The sequence below is a fragment of the Grus americana genome, chromosome 3, assembly GCF_028858705.1.
Source record: "Grus americana isolate bGruAme1 chromosome 3, bGruAme1.mat, whole genome shotgun sequence".
NCBI lineage: Eukaryota > Metazoa > Chordata > Aves > Gruiformes > Gruidae > Grus > Grus americana.
Window position 1 is genome coordinate 41,153,058 of NC_072854.1, and position 22,262 is coordinate 41,175,319.

General features: G+C 39.5%; 1 protein-coding gene across 2 annotated transcripts; it reads left to right on the forward strand.

Annotated features, from left to right (window-relative positions):
- Positions 1–646: 646 nt before the first annotated feature.
- On the forward strand, positions 647–21,978 carry CASP8AP2 (caspase 8 associated protein 2). 2 transcript variants are annotated; one of them, XM_054821695.1, is made up of 10 exons: positions 647–754; positions 1,940–2,015; positions 3,171–3,251; positions 5,065–5,165; positions 6,368–6,442; positions 7,642–7,757; positions 8,879–11,418; positions 13,961–16,916; positions 18,458–18,557; positions 19,006–21,978. In XM_054821695.1, the coding sequence occupies exons 2-10, from the start codon at positions 1,967–1,969 to the stop codon at positions 19,060–19,062; spliced, it is 6,075 nt and encodes a 2,024-aa protein (XP_054677670.1). In that variant the 5' UTR covers positions 647–754; positions 1,940–1,966; the 3' UTR covers positions 19,063–21,978. The 2 variants fall into 2 exon arrangements, with proteins under 2 accessions (XP_054677670.1, XP_054677671.1); XM_054821696.1 differs by lacking the exon at positions 6,368–6,442.
- Positions 21,979–22,262: the final 284 nt, after the last annotated feature.

Here is a 22,262-nt window from a genome sequence, read left to right on the forward strand (position 1 = left end):
CCGGCCGCAGCCAGCTCACGAAGCCCAAGCGCGGATCTAAGGTACTAGGGATGTTTCCAGAGGAGTTTGACAGCGGGCTCGCTTGAGAGCAGGAGCCGGACTTAAACTTCGGGCTTCCCGGGAGAGCCGTCGGAGCTGCCTCACGCCCACCCCACCGCAGCAGCGGGGCACGGCCCACCGCGCCCAGCTCACACCAGGTGAGCAAGCGCGTCACTCCTGCGGCTCTGCCGTTCAGCACAGCCCAGGCAGCCTCCGGCGGCCGCTCCTCTCCCCTTTCCACCTGCCACAGCCTTTACAGGAGGGCCCGGCGGCCGCGGCACCGGGCTGCGTGACCAGCGCGGTCGCCTCCGGGCCGGAGCCCCTCCGCCCGCAAGGCAGGCGAAGGCGGGAGGAGCGCGGCTCGTCCCGCCCAGAGCTCCGGGCACCGCGGCTTCCCGCGCTCGGGGCCGAGCGGCTGAGGCACCGGCCGGACCGGAGGCACCGGCCGGACCGGAGGCGCGCGGCCGTGAAGGGCAGGGCTAAGGGGGTGTGGCGATATAGGGGGGGGCGTGGCGCGAACGCCTCGCGCTCCTGGCTTTGGCGCCAACTGCTTCAGGCCGTGGGGCGGGTTTTGTCGACGTCGCGGCCGGGGACGTGCCGTGCGTCTGCGGCCGTTGGCTGCCGCCGTCGGGAGCCCCGCCCCCTCGGCGCCCGGCCTGCGGGACCAGCGGCGGCGACCTGCGGGGTGTCGCGGGTCGGGGGCGGCGGCTGACCGGTGAGTGAGGGCTGCGGGCCGTGTCAGCCTGCCGAGCGGGTCCTTCCTCCTCACTCCCCTTCCGTCCTTTTCCCTCCTCCGCCGGCCCGGCGTGGGGCTCGGCGCCGAGGGTGCCTCTCCCCTCCCCCACCAGCCCTGCGCGCATCCCGCCGCCCGGTTCGATTCGATTCGGTTCGGCCCGGTCCGGCCTTGCCCACCTCGGGCTCTGCCGGTGCCCTGCTGGCCCCTCCCCGCGGTCGCAGCCTGCCCGCCCCGGTCCGCCGGCGGTTGCGGGGCGCGGCGTGCCACCCGCGCGGCGGCAGCTGGGGTGTCGCTCCCGGGCCGCGATGGGCGTCTCTCCCGCGCTGACCCCCGAGCGGTCCTGGGCGCTTCCGCCGTGACAGGAATTGGGGGGGGCCGGAGCCCTTTCCCGCCCGTGCAGGGAGGGTGAGGCCTGGGGAGTGGGTAAGGGCCGCTGCCTCTGAACTGGCAGGCAGCTGCTCTGTACTGGTCGGTGCCTTCGCTTGCCCCGGCCCCCGAGCTTTTTCCTGTGCTCTTTGCCGTGCAGTGGGTGCCTTGGTGTTGCAGGCTTCTGCTCTCGCTTCAGAGGTGCTTGTGTATCAGTGCCACAAGCGTGTGTGCTTGTAAAGTCATTCTGCAGTAGTTGTTGTGGCGAGTACTGTACATCCTGTGGCTGAGCATCGTCCTGTGGCTGAGCATCACTGTACTTCTTGGCAGGCAAAATGTTTCTTGCCTGCTACCACTCATTATTGGTTTGGCTGGTGGTGTCAGACAATGAAAAGTTGTGCTTAAATGGTCAGCAGAAAAGAAATTGGAATTATCAAATCCGATTATTTTAACCCGTGAAGATACACATTCAGATAACCTGTTCATAGAATACAGTGCTTATTTTCATGCCAAAGTTTCTTTATAGGTCCTTTATTTGCTACATGTGAATAAAAGATGTAGCTGAAGATCTTCTTCAGAATGTTTATTTACAGAACAGGTGATTTCTTACTTTTCTTGATAGACCTCTACATTTGTTATCTTGATGTGTTTTCTCATTCTGCTGTTGGATTTTGTTGAAGAGCAAAGGCCACAGGTAGCTCAGGTGTAATTGACTTATTTCAAGATGCTTCTGGTTTATGATGACATTCTGAAATCGTCAATTAATCTGTTGTCTTTCCTCTGATATATTACTCATAGATGGGGAAGCCATAGGGAGTTTGTATCATGGCAACAGATGAGGATGGACTGGGACTGTTTGATATCCGCTACGGTGGTAAGATGTGTTAGATTACTTTCTGTTTTGCAGTGAAATAACACAAGCAGCCTTATGAAAATAAATAGGTCCAAAAATATCTTGGAAAACAAAATGAAAACAATTTAAGTTGGGACAAATGCTGATGAGCTTCAACTGTAATTAAATGGCTGTGGCACAGTAGAGGCGTAAGCCATATCCCATTACTAAGTTTGGATTTTAAATCATAACTGTGTACTTTGGATTTTTAGTATGGTTTGAGGGGATGGCTGGAACCGGCCTCTCCCCTATGTTTTACAGTGTGTAATTTAAGCTTCACTGTGTCCTAATGAAGCGTGTATTTGGACATGTTAGGTTTGCTCCTTTGTTTGCTATTTGTAAGAGCAAATACGTTATCATCTGGTGTAGTACAAGCAATCGAGGTACTCTAACTTATTTCCAGCTCCGCAGTTGATTGATCTGATGCATGTTTGTGAGATTCCCAGCCCTAGAAGAACTGTGGATGTTGATGTTTTTCTTTATAGTAAAAATATTTGTTGCAGAACTGGAGAGATTCACATAGAAGAGATGAGAGTGATAAGAGGCATTGGAAAAAAGACATGGAGAGAGACTGAGGAGATTTAGATTAAAATAGTTTTGCAGAACCAGTTAGCATGTGAATAGATAGCAGTACTAAAGCAAATTCTTTGAATTATGATACAGACTGTTACAATGCTTTCTGTTATTTAGCGAGAAATGCTTCTTTTAGCAGTAGTGGTTTTATCGTACTAATTCTTTTATATTTGTTTCTGAGTTGTATGACTTTTGTGCTCAATGTATTCTAGAAAACAGTTTCACATTCAGATCAAGTTGACTTAGTTTATAATTTTAAATTTTGCTTGTACTTAAAACCATATAATTCGCTTCATGCACAATTCTTGTAGTATTTAGGAACTGATCTTACAAGTCTGTCTTTGCTCCCTGGTGAGTAAAGACCTTTTCTCCACAGAACCAGTAGCTTGCCGGGTAAAATTCTCATGTCTTCTAGTAGTCTGTGCTATGACTTTTGCTATTCTCTACTGCTCTAGGATCATAGCTATGCTTATTTTGTGGGGAAAGTTAGACATTGGAGTTTACTAAATGTTTACTTGGGCCTTTTTCTTTTTCTTTTTTTCTTTTTTTTTTTTTTTGCTTTAGCTGAAGCTTCCCCCTTCAAGGAAGGTGATGAGAGCTCAGTGGATATTTATGATGGCTTGGACAATGGTTTGACAATTCCTGGTAAGTTGAGTGTATCTTGCTGCATGGCTTGGAGCATTATAGAATCTCTGTGCTGCTTAGGCTGGTTTCAAGCAAAACAAGAGTTAGCTTTTAAGTTTACATTTAGCTGGTGTAACACATGCTTCAGTTAGGTACTTGTTCAAATTCAAGACATATATGTTACACTCTCTAAATACAGCAGAGAATTCTTAAATCTATTAGCTGAATGATTATGAGAGAGTTTTCATGTGATACTGGCTAGTTTAAGAGACTTGGGCATATCAAGTGGTGCAGAAAAACCTCACCTGTTCTATCTGTGCCTTGTCGTAAGGCATTTTAACTTGGAAAAAGCACCTTTCTTTTGTGGGTTTTAATTAGCTTCAAGACAAGAACCACCAGTCACTGATCACTGAATCCCCAGTGAGAGCTCCAAAACATACTTTCTGTGTGGTGCCGTACATTCAGTAAACCCTTTTAACCTTTTGTTACTTTCTCAGTAATTTCACATGCTAATGTAAATTAATTTTCTCTTTTAATTTCTTTGAAGATAAGAAAGAAATGGACCCAGACGTTATTTTTTAGGAGTCTTAGTGTACTGTTTAACAAAATGCCATTTCTAATATTTAAACAAGTGTTTCTCTACTGACCTTACTACTGTAAGGCTGTTGACTTTTTATGGAAGGACTATACTATATCCTACAGACATAAAGCACCTATACATCTTTTTCTCTCTTTTCATTTTGTATTTGTTGCAGCAGATAAGAGGATTTTCTAAACCTATCTTTCACACACTGGGATGCATTGTTTGGTAAATGTAAAAGATGCAAGGAGGAATAACTTAATGCGCTGCAAACATTTTTTATAGTCTGGTTCTGAGGGATTTTTTTTTTAAATTTGAAAAGATGATTGGTGAGATTTTTGGTCTATGCAGATAAGATGTTGTTTGCATGTCATCTTGCATTGTGTTAATACTCTTTGCGTTATGGGTGTTGTCCAAAGGATTGAAGCGCAGCTTTGATAGCTAACTTCGTTTATTTGTCTGCTTACTCTGAATCTGTATGTCAGAGGTGTCAGAGGTCCTGTCAGTAATGTGTATTTGGTGAATAGAGCACACAGGTTGATTTGAGGAAAAAGCACTATTATCTAAACAATTGGGGTGTTTAGGTGTTGGGTTTGGGGTTGTTTTACTTTCTTTTCTCTGGAACTAAAGCAAGGGACTTTACGTTTGTGAGGGAACATAAAGCAGCAAAGAACATTTATTCAAGAACATTTATTCAACCCCATACCAACTCTGCAGTAGCTCCATTCCTCCCATTTCATTCTGATTGACTGATCTGTGTGAATGTGTAGATCATTGGCATCTGAGTATTCTTTTTTCTCAGTAATGTTTTTTCAACTGCAAATGTTTCCAAGGCGAGGTCTGGCCAAAAGCTGAATTCTAGCTTTCTGCTAGCTATTCACTCTGGGATTGCGGAACCTCAGATCACTGCTAAGATGTAGCCCTTCTTACTTTGTAAATTAGGCAGATTTACTGTGAGTTAGCTCTCCTTTCACTTAAAACAACTTATTAGACAGTCATAAAATGCACCCATCTTTGCTGTTAGGTGTCTTGTATACCTCTTAATTTTTCTAACACAGTGTTTTCAGGTGAACTTTAATTTTCATCATTACCTTTTATAGATGTAAATTGGATCGAGTATTTCCAATGAAACTAACATAAATATTGAAATACAGAATAGGAATTTCTTTAGATAAGGTCGTGTGTTTTCCTCAGTGAATGCAACCTGTCTAGAAAAATACCTTTTTCTTTATGTAATTGATTTTCTTTCTACAGACAATTCTGCTCCAAATTCTGCACCAGCTGGAAACAGCTTAAATTTATTTGATGAGATATTAATTGAAGAAGGGACTGCAAAGGAAGCGTCCTACAATGAGGTGTGTGTTAATGTGACAAAAATAATTCTGGTGTTTGGGGGTTTTTGTGTTCCAAGTTTTCTTGTGTAAAGAGCAAAAAATGTCAGTATGCTCACATTGTTAGAAAAATAGGGAAACTTGTAAAATAAAGAATTAAAAACAGGAGTGTGCGAATAAACTGTTACGCCAACGAGTTTATCAGAATAAGTGAACCTCTCACTGTGTGACGTGGTCTGTTCTCATTTAACATCCTTTGCATAGGGTTCATGTGTCAGCTACATCATGGGAAAATGTACCACAATTTCCTTCTAGTTAAATATCTGTTCAGACATCCGATACAAAGCTAGTCTTATTGTTTCTCCCAACAAATTTTACCAGACTAAAGCAGATAGGTCATGGATTAATCTTATGTGTCATTAAATTTTGTCCTTGAGACTGAAGACAACCATGCAGTAGATAACTGCTTCTAGCAAATCAGCAGAACACTCACTCATGTAGCATCACCTATCCTGGTCCATAAGACACATCTTAACTACAAACCTGAGCTTTGGAGTCAAAGGGAAAGACATCCACAGGTATAATGCACTATAGAAGAAGCAGGAACAAAACTCCCAGGAGTCTACTAGGTGATGAAAATGTCACTTTGAAAGTTTGAAAGCAGTTGACTGTCAAGTATGACAGTAAGGAAGTTGTCTGTTCTTCTGTGAAAGTTTTGTCTCCATGTCCTTTTAAAGAAGGGCTCATGCCAAATGTATTTTATTTAATTTTGTCATCTCAACAGGAGCATGTCCTTTGCAGTCTATTTTTGCAGTCCAGGTTTGTTTGTAGTAACTTTTTGTTGTGTTTTTCCTTATCTGTTTTGTATTACATAAAATCTGACAGACAAGTCCCCATCTGTAGGGCTGTGAGAACTCCTGCTGCCTGATAATTGTGTCTTTAATTTCACAATAATATGGCTTCCTGTTACTCTCTAGCCTATTGCTGTTGGGCAAGCACACATAGATTTCTTCTTATCTGAGTGTTTGTGATGTTTTAGAGACTTGTATACCTGTTGGAGCATATTGAAGCTTTTTGTTTTAATATGGCTTTAGTATGTTACTTTTGGAAAAAAAACAGAGCTTGGTAATATCAATTGCTGTGTTAACTAACTATAAATCTAGAGGAGTAACTTTTCAGTGTAATTAAGTCCACTTCTGTGCTGTGAATTCTTCTCTTTTTGACAGTTGCAGGCAGAATATGGAAAATGTCAACAGCAAATTAAAGAGTTGATGAAGAAATTTAAGGAAATACAGGCACAGGTACTGTAGTTCAAAGCGCAACAGTGTCAAGATTTATGTAAAGCAAACTGAATATTGCTTTGAGAGAGGGTTAATTTTGTACGCTTTCCAGAATTAATTCATTTGTAAAGCACCTCTGTAGGTGCTAGGAGCTTGTTCTACTTAGGAGAGTTGCTAGGATAGCCTGCAACTGGCTACAAAATTAGTAGGTAAATTCACTTGTTTTACCATGTTGCATGCAGTAAGACTATAGTTGCTTAAAGGCTATCTTCTATCTCCTTAACTGTTAATTTGACATGCTTATTTTCTGCTTATCAGAAAGGTATCCAGTTCTCTTGTGTTCGTTGTATTTTTTTTTAAATAGGTCTTTAATGCACTAGGGAGAGGGTTGCAAAGGTACCTGAGCTGTTATTAGAACTGGAAGAGGATGTCTGTGTTGCTTTGAGCATAGTGCCATTTTGATAAGGCTGAACTGCTCTTGAAATTGAGCAAGTATCCCTGTGCTGTGCCATTCTATATAGATTATCTTGGGCAATTCTGCAACATGCTCTACTGTGTATTACATCTAAGTCCCAAAGGTTCTGTGCTTTGCAATGGTAAGCAGCTTCTGCCCTATGACGCTTCTGAATTGTTTTCTGCAAAACTTGTGTGCTTTTCTGAGCAGGCTTTGCTAAGGACAATTATTAAGAGAAGGGGCTATCTCTAGGATTGACAGATAGGGTTCTAGAAAATCGTATCTAGAAATGTTAGAATGATAGACCACCCAAAGTTGGTTTTGATACTTTGAAAGAAATGCAATTGCCCTCTTTCACTGAAAGTGCTTAAAAGCTACATCTCTCATTTGACGCAGTGACCAGGAAAGCAATAAATTGTGTAAAAGAATGAAGCAAAGGGGACAATTAAATTTTTTTAGCTCTATGGTTACTTGGTTTATTGCATATTTCAGTTTTAATAAATTATATGCTTAAAACATCTTAAATAATTACCAGGAACACAAACAGGAGCAGAACCGTGAATGATGTTTAAAAAAAAAACCAACCCACTTCTCCAAAACAGTTTCTATGTGTTCTACTGTCAGTTTGCATATGACGGAACTCTCTAATTGTTGTCTTGCACTGTTTTTCATTACACATTTGGATACCCAAGCTAAATCTTGTTTGTTTTTTTTTTCTCTCTCTCCTTGTCCCCCTACTCTCTTTTTTGTATATATTTGAAAACAGAATGTCATTCTACAGAATGAAAACCAAGCTCTCAAAAAGAATATTTCAGCACTTATCAAAACAGCAAGAGTGGAAATTAACCGTAAGGATGAAGAAATCAGTAATCTCCATCAAAGGTACAGCTACACAGTGGAACTGAAAATATGCTTTTTGTCTGATCATGTTTATATACTTGTAGGAAACTTTTATGTATCAGAAACTGTGGCCAGCAGGACTAGGGAAGTGATTGTCCCCCTGTACTCAGCACTGGTGAGGCTGCACCTCGAGTACTGTGTTCAGGTTTGGGCCCCTCACTACAAGAAGGGCGCTGAGCTGCTGGAATGTGTCCAAAGAACAACAACGAAGCGGGTGAAGGGTCTGGAGCACAATTCTTATGAGGAGCGGCTGAGGGAACTGGGGTTGTTTAGTCTGGAGAAAAGGAGGCTGAGGGGAGACCTTATTGGTCTCTAGAACTACCTGACAGGAGGTTGTAGCCAGGTGGGTGTTGGTCTCTTCTCCCAAGTAACAAGCAACAGGACAAGAGGAAATGCCCTCAAGTTGTGCCAGGGGAGGTTTAGATTGGATATTAGAAAAAGTTTCTTCACTGAAAGGGTTGTCAAGCATTGGAACAGGCTGCCCAGGGAAGCAGTTGAGTCACCATCCCTGGAGGTATTTAAAAGATGCGTAGATGTGGTGCTTAGGGACATGGTTTGGTGGTGGACTTGGCAGTGCTAGGTTCATGGTTGAACTTGATGATCTTAAGAGTCTTTTCCAACCTAAATGATTCTATGTTCTATAATTGTATGGTTTAGTACTGGTACAATCAGAAGAAATAGGTATCTATCTACTTTGCTCGATATGGTCTTTGGTTTCTAATTAAGAAAACAAGGAGGAACCCAAAGGGTGAGCTTTTTTGTTTGGTTTGTTTTGTTTAATCACCCGTTCCTGGTAGGTTATCTAACCATCTTGCCTGTTTCAAAGCAGATATTATTACACAGTTCAGCTTCAGAACTCACTCTCATTAAATAGTTGGCAAACTCCATTGCAATACCTTCTGATGGTGACGAAAATTTATGAACAAAGTATTTGATCTAGATATTTTGGAGGCATCCATCATGGAAAATTGTGGGGAAAGTGGCCCTTTGAGGTCTTACAAGCATGCCTTGTTTGCTGCATGGTCTGTAATAAATTAGCTCATCTGAAGCAATCTACCTATCTGTAAAGACCGAGGTGACTTTTTTTTTCTTTTTATAAACAGGCTATCGGAATTTCCCAATCATCGAAGTAGCTTCACCAGAACATACCTTTCAGGATCAACTAATGGAAGGTGCTCTGAGATGTGTAAAACAAAAGATTCCAAGTTCAGATCTTCTGATTCAGATGACAGTATAAAGATGGAGCACAGAATGAAAACTGACTCTTCAAAAGATACATACCACAGTTACTCATCTCATAATACAGACAATGGGAAGTCTAGCTCCGAGAAAAGAAACACTCCATATTTACTGAGATACCCTCCCGAAGAACTCTGCAACAATGGTACTCATATGTGTCTACCGAACTATGATCATAGTTCCAACAAGGATAACAGAAAAGAAAGAAAAGAAATTAAAAGTAATGAACAGTATAGTAGGGGAAACGTCAACAAATACAAAAAAGAAGGACATCAGAGCACCGGAAACAATAGTAACTGTAACAGTGGTGACAGTGAAGAGGGGAATTCAGATCCTCAGCAAAAGCTGAAAACTCTTTCAGAGAAGGCTGATAAAAATGAGTTGCAACAAAAAAGTCAGAGCGTAAAACTCAAATCCAGTCCAAGTGTAGAAAGAAGAGTAGAAAGGAATGTTTCTTCCTGGGAGAAACAAACTACTGGTAAAGACAGATTTCCAACAAGAGGTGAGTTGTATGCTGATGAGAGATCACAAAATGTATTTAAAAAAGACATTAAAACACATGATAAAGATGAAAAAAATGCTGGCCAAAAAAATAAACCAAATGAAAAACTACAAGAGCAACCAAGGAGGTCTGGTAGAGGGACTAGTCCACACTCAAAGAATGAACATTCAAAGAGTCTTCATGAATCACGTAAATGTCGCATGGAAGAGTCTAGAAAAGGAAGAGACATCAACTGCAAGAGAGAAAGGGGAACAAATGATCATACTTCTCGAGAAGGAAGGACTTCACCTTCTAATTCCAACAGCAGAGAGCATAAATATGCACGCTTGAAGGAAACTAGTAGTAGGTATGAGTGGGAAACAGCACATTCCAAATCAGAAAGACACAGAACTGAAGAAAAAAGGAAAAGAGAAAGAGAGAATCAGGATGAAAATAGACATTTTAGAAATGAAAGAAAAGTTGCAAAAGAGATTTCTCACCAATCTGCAAAAGAATCCAAGAAAGGTACAGATGTTACAAAAAGTGAGAGAAACAAGTCCTATAAGCTGGAAGAAACATCCAGAGTAGCAGATAGCTTAAAAGATCATAAAGTTCCCAAAACTAAAGATGATCACACTGGGACAAAAAGCAAAGACTTAAAACTTAGCTTTATGGAAAAGCTAAATTTAACTCTTTCTCCTGCTAAGAAACAATGTCTCTCTCCAACGGATGGACTTAAAGCACCTTCCCAAAAGGCCACTGATGAGGGAAGTACAGAGCTCACGCTGCAGGCAGAACTGTTGGATTCTGCCCACCCTGTTAACTGTGGACCCACAGAGCAACCTAATTCAACACTACAGGTTCTGGACAGTGCGGCTCAAAGTGGCGTGGAACCAGCAGTGCCTGTTTCTGTCAATTCTGAAAATGAAGCCTTGAAAGTAGCAGCGACAGCATGTCCAGCACAGTCTGACGCATTGCCAGCAGTGGCACCTGACAAAGTGAGCTCAGAAACCTTACCAGAAGCAGAAGCCTGTCAGGTACAGCCCCAGGCCTTGCCAGGAACAGCAGAGGTACTGATTCCTGGTGAGGTGCAGGCTGAAACTTTGTCAGAAGCAGCAGAGGCTTGTGAGCTGGTTGAATCAGAAGCCTCAGCAGCAGCAGTGGCAGTGACAGATCTGAATCACGCTGATTCTTTGCCCCTGGAGGTGGCAGGGACTGTGGCAGAGTGTGAAAACTTGCCTGTGACAGTGGGTGTGATGCAGGATGATAATGTACCAGCAGCAGCAGTGGCACCATCTGAACCTGCTAGTGAAGGTTTGGGTGCCCTTCCTGAGTCAGCAGGAGAGAAGAAAGAGGAAGATAAAATATGGCTAGCTGCTGACATAGAAAGCTCAGCAGACCAACATGGCTCTCAAAACCTTGTCTTAGGTGACTCAGAAGCCAAAAGTTCTGGTGACCTGGAGTCCTGTGTTGCCACAGATGATATTAGCAAAACAAAACCAGACTCTTTAATGGAAGTAGTGAAGGACGATGGTCACTTGGCTGCAGAAAATGTTGAGTGTTCCATTGAGGAAAAGGGTATCTGCAAAATTCGTATGAGTACATCTGAGTCGCTTGACAGAACTATGCTAACCGGTAAGGATGAACCATTAGTTGACCAGAATGCTTGTGATCTGGAGCCAGACCTAACTGAAATCAGTACAGCGGCATCTTCTCTTAACGGTGAGACAGATCCTAGAACTAAAGAGAGAGAAGCTAACCCAGTTCCTGTTGATGATGACAGCTCAATACTGAGCATTGATCTCAATCACTTGAGGTATATTCCAAAGGCAATCAGCCCACTGAACAGTCCAATGCGCCCTTTGGCTAAAGCACTTAAGGTGGAAAGTCCCTGCAAAGGCCTTGCAAAGAGTTACAACAAAGGTATTTGTATATGTGTATTCTAATTTCTTTTCTACACAGAGCCTTAGAAGATCCATTCATGGAAAGCAGAAATGACTTTAACTGCTTTCTCAAAAATACAAATTGTTTCTTTAGCTATAGTCATAGTGGTCCTTTTTGTTTATATGCCAACTGCTTAACTGTGCTGTCAAGAGTCTAGCCAATTGAACACTAGTGCTATAAAAATTGGAGTTTGTTGCTGCTGACAGATGAGTGATTGGAATAAGAGTATAAGTACTGACTTCTAAAAAAAAATACTACATATAGGTTTCTTAACTGTGGTTAGTTCTGAGTAGATCTCATTTTTTTCACTGCAATTGTAGAGACAAAAGTTATTTAGGATCATATTCTTTCAAGTGTTTATTTGTGAGAAAGCTGGAGAGAGTACCTGAGAATGTCTAGGAATGTCAGCTAAGAGAAGGCTGTGCTCTTCATCTGAATTAATTTCAGTGTGAATTTTTATATATATATTATAATTGTGAGCCAGTCGGTGGGGAAAAAAGTAGAACAAATAGAACATTAGGATTTATCATTAATGAAGTAAGAGCTAACTCCTAAACAAGTTGTCAGGGTGATAAAATAAGGTGACAGCACTCACAGGAAGTGAAAATAGGTGATCCAAAGTTTAATTCTTTTTAATTTTCTTTTTTAAATTCTTTGTGTGAATTTAACTCTTTCTTTAATGTCCTGCTGCAATTAATAACAAGTTTTCTTGGAAGTTTAGATTTCCTACTAGAAGAAGAACGGGAGAGTGGCATTTAAATCCTTTTTCTTATGTTTCAGAGCATAATCCTTATGGGTTTTTTTGCAAATCTTATTGTGGTTTACTCTGGAATTCTGTCTCCTGTGCTTGAGACAGCTACTCTCTTAACTGTGAATTCCTTTAGCAGTTTATATTTCATTCCTACAGCAGTTCATAGTCTTTGAAATATCTGGGGGACACGAGAGCTTAGGGACCAGAGTAGATTAACGTCAAATAAAACTATTCTTCTAATTTTGTAATGTTTCCTGACTCACTTGTTAGAGGAATCTATCCTGTCCACAACTGGCTAGTAAATTACAAAGCAGTGATTTTCAGCGCTGAAATTAGATGCCTAGTTGTCTTGTGATCTGACTAATGATAATGTGTGTCAAATGTTCTGCATGTGTTAAATTGACAGGAGGCTGTGGTTTCTCTTGGCCTTCAAATTCAGTACTCACCTTTCTGTTGTTCTGCAGGACAGGAGTACATATATTAATACTGTATTTTGACCACATTCATTTTGTACTTTGGTTTGTCTAAATATTGAAGTGATTAGTTTAAGAAGGTATTGTAAAACTGAAAAGGAGGCAGTGATGGAATATGGTTTTGCTCCTGTAGAATCTGTATAAGTAAACATTTTCAAATGTTGCTTTAAAGTGTTAATCACAAGTGCATTTTTTTATGGAGAGCAATTTAGATACGATCTTTTATGAGATTAAATGTTTGTTGGAGGTCATTAAGCAGTCTAATCTATGTGTGATTGAACATGAGTGTTTTATTAACTAGAGTGCCCAGCAAGACTAAAATTAACTGCAAATCTCATTAATCAATACATATGCACTTCAGTGGAATTTTTGTACAACGGAAATGAGCTTGCCTTTTTGTCTTTTGTAACACGCTGCTTTGTAGCTAGCTGTAATTGCTTATTTTTCTTAACAAAATATCCTTTGATTTGAATTTTAAGTAATGATTAAATACATATTTAATGATATCTCAAAAATACAAAACATTTCATAAACTTGTGAGGAAGAGTAAGGCCTACTACATTTGGCAAAACTTTAGCCTTTTATCTCACACATCTCATTCCTCATGCCTGTCATTCAGGAACCTGAACTGGAGGCTTTCTCCGAAATTTCTAAGAAAAAAGCTTTTTATGCTGTTGTGCTCAGTTACAGTGCTGGTAATCTTAAATGCATCAAAAACTGAAATAGAAGTTTATTATGTGTACAGTGCCTAGTACTCTTTTTCTTTAGTATGTCAGTTTATTGAAAGACTCAAAGAACCTTTTATCGGCCCTGGAAAAGATAGTTGAATGCAAACATTAATACATAATTTGTTCTTCTCATTTTGTTTTTGTTGTGAAACTGCTAAAAGAAAATCCACCTATTGTATGTTAAATGTTAGTCCAGAATATGTTAAACTTAAAATTCAATTTGTGCAGTGTTCAGAAAACTTGTTAAAGTAAATGGAAAGCAGTTCAAAACTGATGGAATCTGCTAGATTTTTCTGTTTTCATTGGATATATTTGTGAGATCACATGGTTTTGGTGAAATGTTGAGGTCTTATTTGCCCTTTGAAGCTCAGAAAAATCCCTTAAGCTAGCAGCTGCTGAAGCAAACCACCTAAACTTCTCATAGTTCAAACTTCCTGAGTTGTGGTTGACAGTTTCAAACACAGTTCTGAACAGTCACTTTGCAGAAGAGAATCTTCCAGGTTTTTCTGAAAATGTCTGTTTATAATTGCATTCTTTATGGTGATGAGCAAACTGTTTTCTTCTTATAGATTTAATTCCTGAAAGTGCGGTTGTCTGTCCCTCAAAGAATTTGTCAAAGGAGGTAAACAAAGAAAATCAAAAGCCAGTTAGTATGTCTGATGAACACTTAGAGGAGTCCCAGCTGAGTATCTCTTCAGATGAAATAGAAGAAGGAGAAATCATAAGTAGTGATGAAGATGAAGAAAAATCTAAACCAGAAAGAGGCTCCGAAAATACAAAAAAGTCAAGACCAAAAGCTTCTCCTGAGACACGAAATTTGACCAGCAGTCCACAGAATCAAAAGAGCAAAACTGTGTGTTGCAATGAAGATAATGGAAAATTTGTTTCTGTGAAAGTAAGTACAAAGAAGAACAGAGAGAGGCATAAAAATCAGACTTTCAGATCTTCAAAGGATATGAAGAAAAATAAAACTGTGAGCATTACTTGTCTTGAAAAAATAGTTCATGTTGTTGTCGAACCTTCAAATGTACAAGAAATCATGCAGATGCTAAGAGCTATACGAAAACAGATGAGGAAGAATTACATGAAGTTCAAGGTACACTTCCCAGTTCAGCATTTTCACAGAATTATAGAATCTGGTATCATAAATTTTACATCGTTAATAAAATACTTGAACTTTTCCAAGCTGTCTACATTAGGTGAGACATTAAAATTGAATATCTGTGATATTATAGAGTCCAAACTTAAGCAAGTTAAAAAGAATGTAGTAGTGGACCGCCTTTTTGAACAACAAGTATCAGATATGAAAAAACAGCTATGGAAATTTGTAGATGAACAGCTTGATTACTTATTTGAAAAGATAAGGAGAATTATAATAAAACTATGTGATGTGGTAAATGTGGGAAGTGAGAGTGAGGAAAGGAAGTTTGAAAGAGCAGGAAAGCAAAACCACAAAATCTGTCATAAAAATGATGTGCAAAGATGTAGAAAAAAGTCCCTGAAAGCCAGATCTCAAAAGCCTGAAGAATATATCCTTTCAAAGCAAATTGTGGATTATCAACGACCTAAGTGTCACCATGAGAAAAGTAAAACAGATGCACCAAAAACTGCCTTTACAAAATGTCTTAACTCCATTGATAACACGAGGAATTCCCAAACTAAAGTGCACCTTGCTAAAGAGAATCATCTGCAAGGCACTCTTACTCCATTGAAGGGTGTAAAATATGAAAAGGAAGGATTCCAACTATCCAGGGATGCTAACAAGTCCGATGTTAGTTATGAGCTTCTCACAGAACAACAAGCGTCCAGTCTTACATTTAATCTTGTAAGTGATGCTCAGATGGGAGAAATCTTCAAAAGCTTATTGCAAGGTTCTGATCTCTTGGAAAAAAATGGTGGCAATATTGACAGAAATGAGTGGGAATTCAGGACTCCAGAAAAACAGTTTTTAGACAGTCATAAATGCAGAGGTAATGCTGCTGGACTGGTGCAAGAGATTGCTCCAAAGGAGGCTTGTGTGGAATCTCAACCAGCAGAGGATATTAACTGGCCTATTGTTTCACCTGTAAGAGCTCCCTCTTTAGCATCTAGACTTCAGATGTCTGTTGATCCAGATGTACTGGATGAAAGCTGTATGTTTGAGGTTTCTGCAAATGCAGCTTCATGCAAAGAAGATGAATGCAATTTGCAAAAGAATAAATCATTTGTTTCTTCTGTCCTCCTTGAAGATTTGGCCGTTTCCTTAACTATTCCATCGCCTTTGAAATCAGATGCTCACCTCAGTTTCCTAAAACCTGAGAATAATTCCAGCTCAACTCCTGAGGGTGTTCTCAGCGCACATTACAGCGAAGATGCGCTTCTTGAAGAGGAGGATGCCACTGAACAAGACATTCATTTGGCTTTAGAATCTGATAACTCAAGCAGTAAATCAAGTTGTTCTTCATCATGGACAAGTCGGCCTGTTGTTCCTGGTTTTCAGTGTCGCCCCAGCCTACCAATGCAAGCAGTGATCATGGAGAAATCCAATGATCATTTTATTGTAAAGATTAGGCGTGCGGTGCCATCTACCTCACTAGCATCTGCTCAGGTGGCTTCAGTGAAGGAAGCACGGGCATCCTCAGCCAAGATTGAAAAAGAAGAAATGCGAAGTGGGGAAAAAGAAAGGGACAGTCAGAGTGCCACAGCAGCCACTGTGCAGAAAACCATCAAACCGGATCTGGTTAAGACAGATCAGTTGCCTCATGTCAGCACTGGACAAGAACAAAATCCTGCCTTACCTCAGTCTCTAAAGGAGTCACATGATAGTATTGGAAAGGAAGAAACTACTGGGTTGCTTGAACCCTGTAGAAAATCTTCAAACACAGAGAACCATGATACTGAAGGCACAGATGAAGGCTCTGAGCAATCTCAGACACACAAATCGAAAGTATCTGAAAACATGAATGAAATAGTTGTTAGATCTCAAGCTTCTTTTCCTGCTGGATGCAGTGTGGAGTCATATATAGACTTAACAGATGATATTGTTAGTGAAACTTCATGTCTTGCAGTGGAGTCCACTGCAGATAACAGGGCTCAGGAAACTTCCGCAGCTAACTCAGAAATCAGTGATAAAAAGGAAGAACTGGAAGAGTGCTCTGATGCATTTATAGACTTAACAGAAGAGCTTTCCAATGAGACTGTAGCAGGTGAATGTAATCTTGAAACAAAATGCACTTCAAATACTGATGTAGGATGCCAGATAAGTATAGATGATAAAACCAGTAAAAAAAGGAAAAGGGAGGCTGTCAGAGAGAATTCCAACTCAAAAAAGCAACGAAAAGAAATTGAGTTAGTGGGTGAAGGGGGCAATGGAAGTGATGTGAAACCTGAAGAGGTAAATTCAGCACCCAAACGATGTTCCAGTAAGAAGAATGAGTTGCAGCAGAACAAAGACTCTTCTCCTTTGGCTTCATCTGCATCATCACCTAGTCTGTACGCCAAAAACATCATTAAAAAGAAGGGAGAAGTAGTAGTTTCCTGGACAAGGTAATTTCTGATTTGATCTGTTTGATTGTTTTAGTTTTTTTCTAAACTGCTTGATATACTGAATAGTGGGAAGAAAAGGATATTTAGCTGACGGCTGAAGTTATTCGGTAGCTCTACATCCTTCTGTAAATAGTGGAATGGGAGCCTCCTTTTATCTATGCAGGATGGCTTTATGACGTTGATGCCTTCTCTTAGAGTACCACTGAAAGGTGCCAAAGCCTATTTTATAATTTTTCTATAATAGTTGTCCAGGAGAAGACAAATTAAAGAGATGAACTGATTTCATGTAATCCTGTTAGCAGCCTGTGGAAGAGAACAATTTTTAGTCATTTCTTAGGTAGGTTAAATCAGATTTGCCTTAAAGAAGGTGGCCCCCATACGTCATAACTAATTCCATCACTTACTCAGATCTCCCAAAGCAAGAGTACTTTTTGCTTTTGTTTTTGTTACTCCACTTAGTAGGATGTGAGTGACAAATGAGGTGACTGTATGTGTTGAAAATATGTGCAAAATTATTGTGCTGTATTCTTAAGGAAACTATAGTTAGCAAGTTTTACTGTTCTTGCTACAACTTGATACAATCAACACTTTATAAAAGGTGTCCTAAAATTTTCAAGACAGACTTTTCTGAATTATAGTTCAGATATAAAGTTAGTTTCTAGGTAGCATTTTAAAAGAAAATCAACTCCTTCATGGAAAAAAGACTGCAAAGGCTAATATGATTTTAGCATGCAGATCAGTGAGATAAGAAGAGATTATTACAGTTTTTCTTATGAATATGACTAGGTTTTCTGTGTCACAGTCTTTGTCTATCTTTGAACTGTGCCAAAAAAAAAAGTTTATATAAATAACTAGTCATTACATTTTTCTTTGAAATGGAGGAAATTAAAAGTAATTTATTGGAATATGGCATGTTTCAATGAAAGATACATAGTAGCTACTGTATAATGACTGTGTCTATATACATTTTACATATACCTAAATTCATTAATGAGACAAACAGCAGATCTGTGCTATGCTTAAGAATAGACTCCTGGTCCTTTATTCTCATGTGAACAGTAGATGTGCTCTGAATATGTTTGTTATATTAGGCCACTTAGAGAAGTCAGGCAACTCTTTGTTTAATCTTTGAATGACAGTGGGCCTTAGGTGAAAGCTGGTGCCTAGCCACGCAAACTGAGGCATGTCCGCCTAGAACTACTGGCCCCCATTGAATTTATGAATTCTTTTCAATTTGAGTTTAAATGTCTGCTCTAGAAGCTTAAAACTCTTCAATGGCTTTGGTTTTGAGCTAACTCTATTGTAATGATCCTGCCCTTCCTAATAGGGTAGCATAATCTCCACTGCTACTTGTTTGTACTGACTCAGTTACTCTGTGCTGGTAGAGGGGAGGATCCTCCATAAATTCATTGCTGCTGTTTGAACTCATGTCCCATGGTTTAGAAATACTCAGAATTTTATATATGCCTGTATGTATTTTTTGTTTGTGTGCATGTACACATATATTTATTAATATTTTAAAAATGCATTTTTTTCTACAGAAATGATGACCGAGAAATTTTACTGGAATGTCAGAGAAAAGGACCATCAAGCAAAACCTTTGTTTCCTTAGCCACTAGGCTGAACAAAAGCCCAAATCAGGTAGGTGCTATCATTCTGATATTTGATAACACTGATGTTGCTACATTTATGATTGCAGTTGAACAAAAACCTTTGGAGATCCACTAATTTGGAGTTGTTTTTTCCTCATGTCTTTTGTTGGGGGAGGGGGGAGAATCTAAGATTCTTTTTTCAAACACCTGGAAAAATTAAAGTCTAATTGACTTTGAAGCCTTCGGTTTTTTTTCCTTGTTGTTGTAAGGAAACCTGTGTTAAACCAGTAGTTGGCTCTAGCTCTCTGTGATTAACCTGGAGCCTATTTCAGATGTCACATTCTTCCACTAAAATTTATTGGAAGCAAATAAAAACCAAAATAGTGGTCTTTTAAAAAAAAAAAAACCAACAAACCTTTATGCTGTCAGATCAGTCCGTCTTGGTAGGTATGGAAATCTGAGGCCTTAATGATGTGTCTTTTTTTGTCCTCCATTAGGTTTCAGAAAGATTCAAGCAGTTAATGAAGCTGTTCAAGAAATCCAAGTGCAAGTAAACTTAACACCAAGTTGCTTCATGGTTACAGGGTTTAGCTGTTACCAGCAACGATGGACTACAACCACTGCATTCATATGGTGGGATTAGTGGGAGGTATCCAAGTCAGAATACTAAGTTTGGTAAATCTGATGCACTGTTAATTATTTACTTCCCTGTCCATGTTTCCTCTGAGGTGCTTTAAGTATAACAAACTGGCTAGTAAAGAATGTGCACGTACAAATGGCGCAGTATCGTTTCAAGGGGGTGACATCTCCTGTTGGGTAAATGTGTTCTATAAACAAAGACAAGGGCGTGCAGTCAAGTGAAAATGGTGGCTCTTGCTTACCTTGTCGGAAGTACTGCATATGGTGATGTTGAACTCTGATTTTAAAAAGTAAAAGTACTTTGGAATCCAGCTGGTAGATAATCCTGGAAAATGACAGGTACGTCATCTTGGTTACCTTGAAATGTATTTTAATAAGTTAGATCCTTTTTCCTTTTAAAATGAGGCAGGGCAATGATAGCAGTAATTCCAAAAGCTACTTATCTAGTAATTGGATTCTTACGGTAAGGAAGAGGTGGTTCTTGCTTCTTTGTCAGTTGCTCATAGTGGGTTTCAAGGAGAGAATCTGGCACTGAGTGTAGGGTTTATCTTCAACTTTAAGCACATTATCCAAGCTATTTCTTAATGACTGCAGTGTTCAACAGAAATGAATGAATTTCTCCTTGAGGGTGCCCATCTGTCATCATTGACAACAGGGGAAATGTAAGCCAGTTGGGTAGTCTCGACCCCTAAATTGATGATTTTTGAAGTCAAATAAAATGAGTCCCAATCTCTGTGAGAGGGCGAAGGCAGTCATTAATGCAGTGACTAGTTTTTCTGTTTCTTTAAAATTGTGAAATGCCGTAATACGTATTCATTTACAAAGAACTGTCTTGAAGTTAAAAATATTTTGCAGTTCTAATGATATTTAAAAAGACTTAGTATTGAATTTTGAATAGTTGGGAGGGAGGTTTCCATGAAAAATGTATTGGAATTTTTTTCATTTTTTTTTTCTTTGGAAAAGGCTAATATGTTTTTCTGCTCCAAATTACATCTGGGAAAGGTACTTATGTTAGGTCTTCAATGTAATGAACATTCTGTTTTGTTAAAAAAAATAAAAATTGACAAGTGATTTTCTTTTTAAAATTAATTTAGAAACAGACCTTTACAGTTTTGTAAAATGTGACTTTACACTTACTAACCAGGAGAAAAACTTTTCTGTAAAAACAAGCAGTTTCAAAAGCTTGTCAACTTGGCATGTTTTGACAGCAATTGTATCTATCTTTACAAATTGTTTAGTGCATTAGAAATTCATTATGTTCTATTTTAAAGAACTCTTATAAATGCTTCCAGTTTTACTAGTACATACTAACAGACCGTGTATGTGTGTGTATATATATATGTATACACACACACCGTTCATATATATTGCTGCTTTATCCCAAATTCCTAAGAAGTTGGGTTTTGAGGTTTTCTTCTTCCCCCTAAGAAGCATTCCTGGAAGTTGTACAGGTTTTTGTATTATGAATTCATTGCTGTTCGAGGCTTTATTCTTTATTGAGGATTGGAATTGCTGTAGTCTTTATTCAGTCAGAACATCTGCTGAGTTTAGACTTCATTTAAGAGCCCCACCTAAGTGCATTACCTTTCAAGTCAGATTAAATTGGCTTTTTTTCAGAATCCAATGACCCCGTCTTCAATTTCAGCATAATGGTTTTTTTGTTCCCTCCCCAACTAATGGGACAGACTTCTCATTCTAATAAACCATCAGATAATTTGTCAGTGACGTTGCCACTGACACCTTTGGAGTATTGTAAACGCGACCTATGGAATGGATTGTCATGCTGCCAAACAGTGTGTTGTCCTCGTTTTAGGCAGTGCTCTGGAAACTGTTACAAGGAATGAGTTGAGTAGGTGATAATGTCAGTTCTGGCAGTCTTCCATCTTACGTGCTTGCTTCTAAAATGTTTGCTTTTGATGATCAAGTGTTGTTTTCCATGCTATGCCAGCAGCGCCTCGTGATTTCAGTTTGGGATAGGTGTACCTACCCATGCTTGTTCTTAACAGATATTTGTAACTATGGTTTACTTATTGGAGATGATTTAAATCTAACTGAATCTGTTCTTGGAATAGTCAGTTTGCAGAGTAGTGCTCATGTTTGTGGAAAAATCAGACTCTACTTACTCAGTTTAACCATATCCTTAGAGATCAAAATGTGCACAGTACTGAAGGCACTGAGGGAAGTGGCTTCTTTCCACTTAAGTGCTTCCTCTAAAAAAGCAGGCAGTATTTTATTACAAAGTTGTTTATTCCTTGTCTGTGTTTATTTACTTTCTTACCTGTACAGGTGATGGGGGCTGGGGGGGTTCGACTGTTTTGGATCTGACTTGGATTCTGTTTTTGTAAATTATGAAACTTTTTTTAATGTTTTGTCTATTGTAAGTATGTGTACAGGTTCCTACATGGTCATGTAAAATATCAGATGTGTGTATATATATAAATATATGTGTAAAAATAGAGAGAGCTTTGTTTAGCCAAAGATGATTTTTTTAACTATATAAAACTCCAGGTTTATTTTGTATAAACTAAATAGTTTGGTTACTGTAAGAGTAATGCAAAAAAATAAAACTGTAAAATTCACACACGTATGTTCTTGTTGAACAAAGGTTGCCTTGGAGTGTTTTTGTACCGTTGTTTGTAATTTATTTCTCCAACAAGAATTTTGATACATATATGCAAAATGTACTGTATGTAAATCTACAGTCTTATTTATGAAACCTCAGGTAAATGAAAACATTTTCTAGAACTGTTGGCTAATGGGCTCGACAACTACAAATGCTGTGAAGCAGCATTAAAATTGACTTCTGTTAGTTTGTATAAATGAGTAGCTAATGTTGATGTTCTGGCCAATAAACATGGAAGTAATCAGCTGCTGCTCTGATGCAATTACTGCTCCGAATAAATACTGCTTATTTCTTGGTGGACATGACTAGATCAGAAATTGGACAATTTCACAAACTACATAAAACCTTTAATCCACTTATGAATTAGAACCTACAACTTTCCTCTTTTTTCTAGAAACATTGGGTTAGCATTGAGTGGAACATTACAAAGGAGAAAGACCTTTTTGTATCCAAGGCTTTTCATTGGAAGACTATAGCTGGCAGCCCTTAGAG

What these genes read in the sequence shown, in the direction of transcription:
- CASP8AP2 (XM_054821695.1), top strand. Translation starts at nt 1,967, where the DNA reads ATGGCAACAGATGAGGATGGACTGGGACTGTTTGATATCCGCTACGGT. An exon ending in TTAAGGAAATACAGGCACAG is followed by an intron (nt 6,443 to 7,641) that starts GTACTGTAGTTC and finishes ATTTGAAAACAG; the next exon opens with AATGTCATTCTACAGAATGA. An exon ending in TGCAAAGAGTTACAACAAAG is followed by an intron (nt 11,419 to 13,960) that starts GTATTTGTATAT and finishes TTCTTCTTATAG; the next exon opens with ATTTAATTCCTGAAAGTGCG.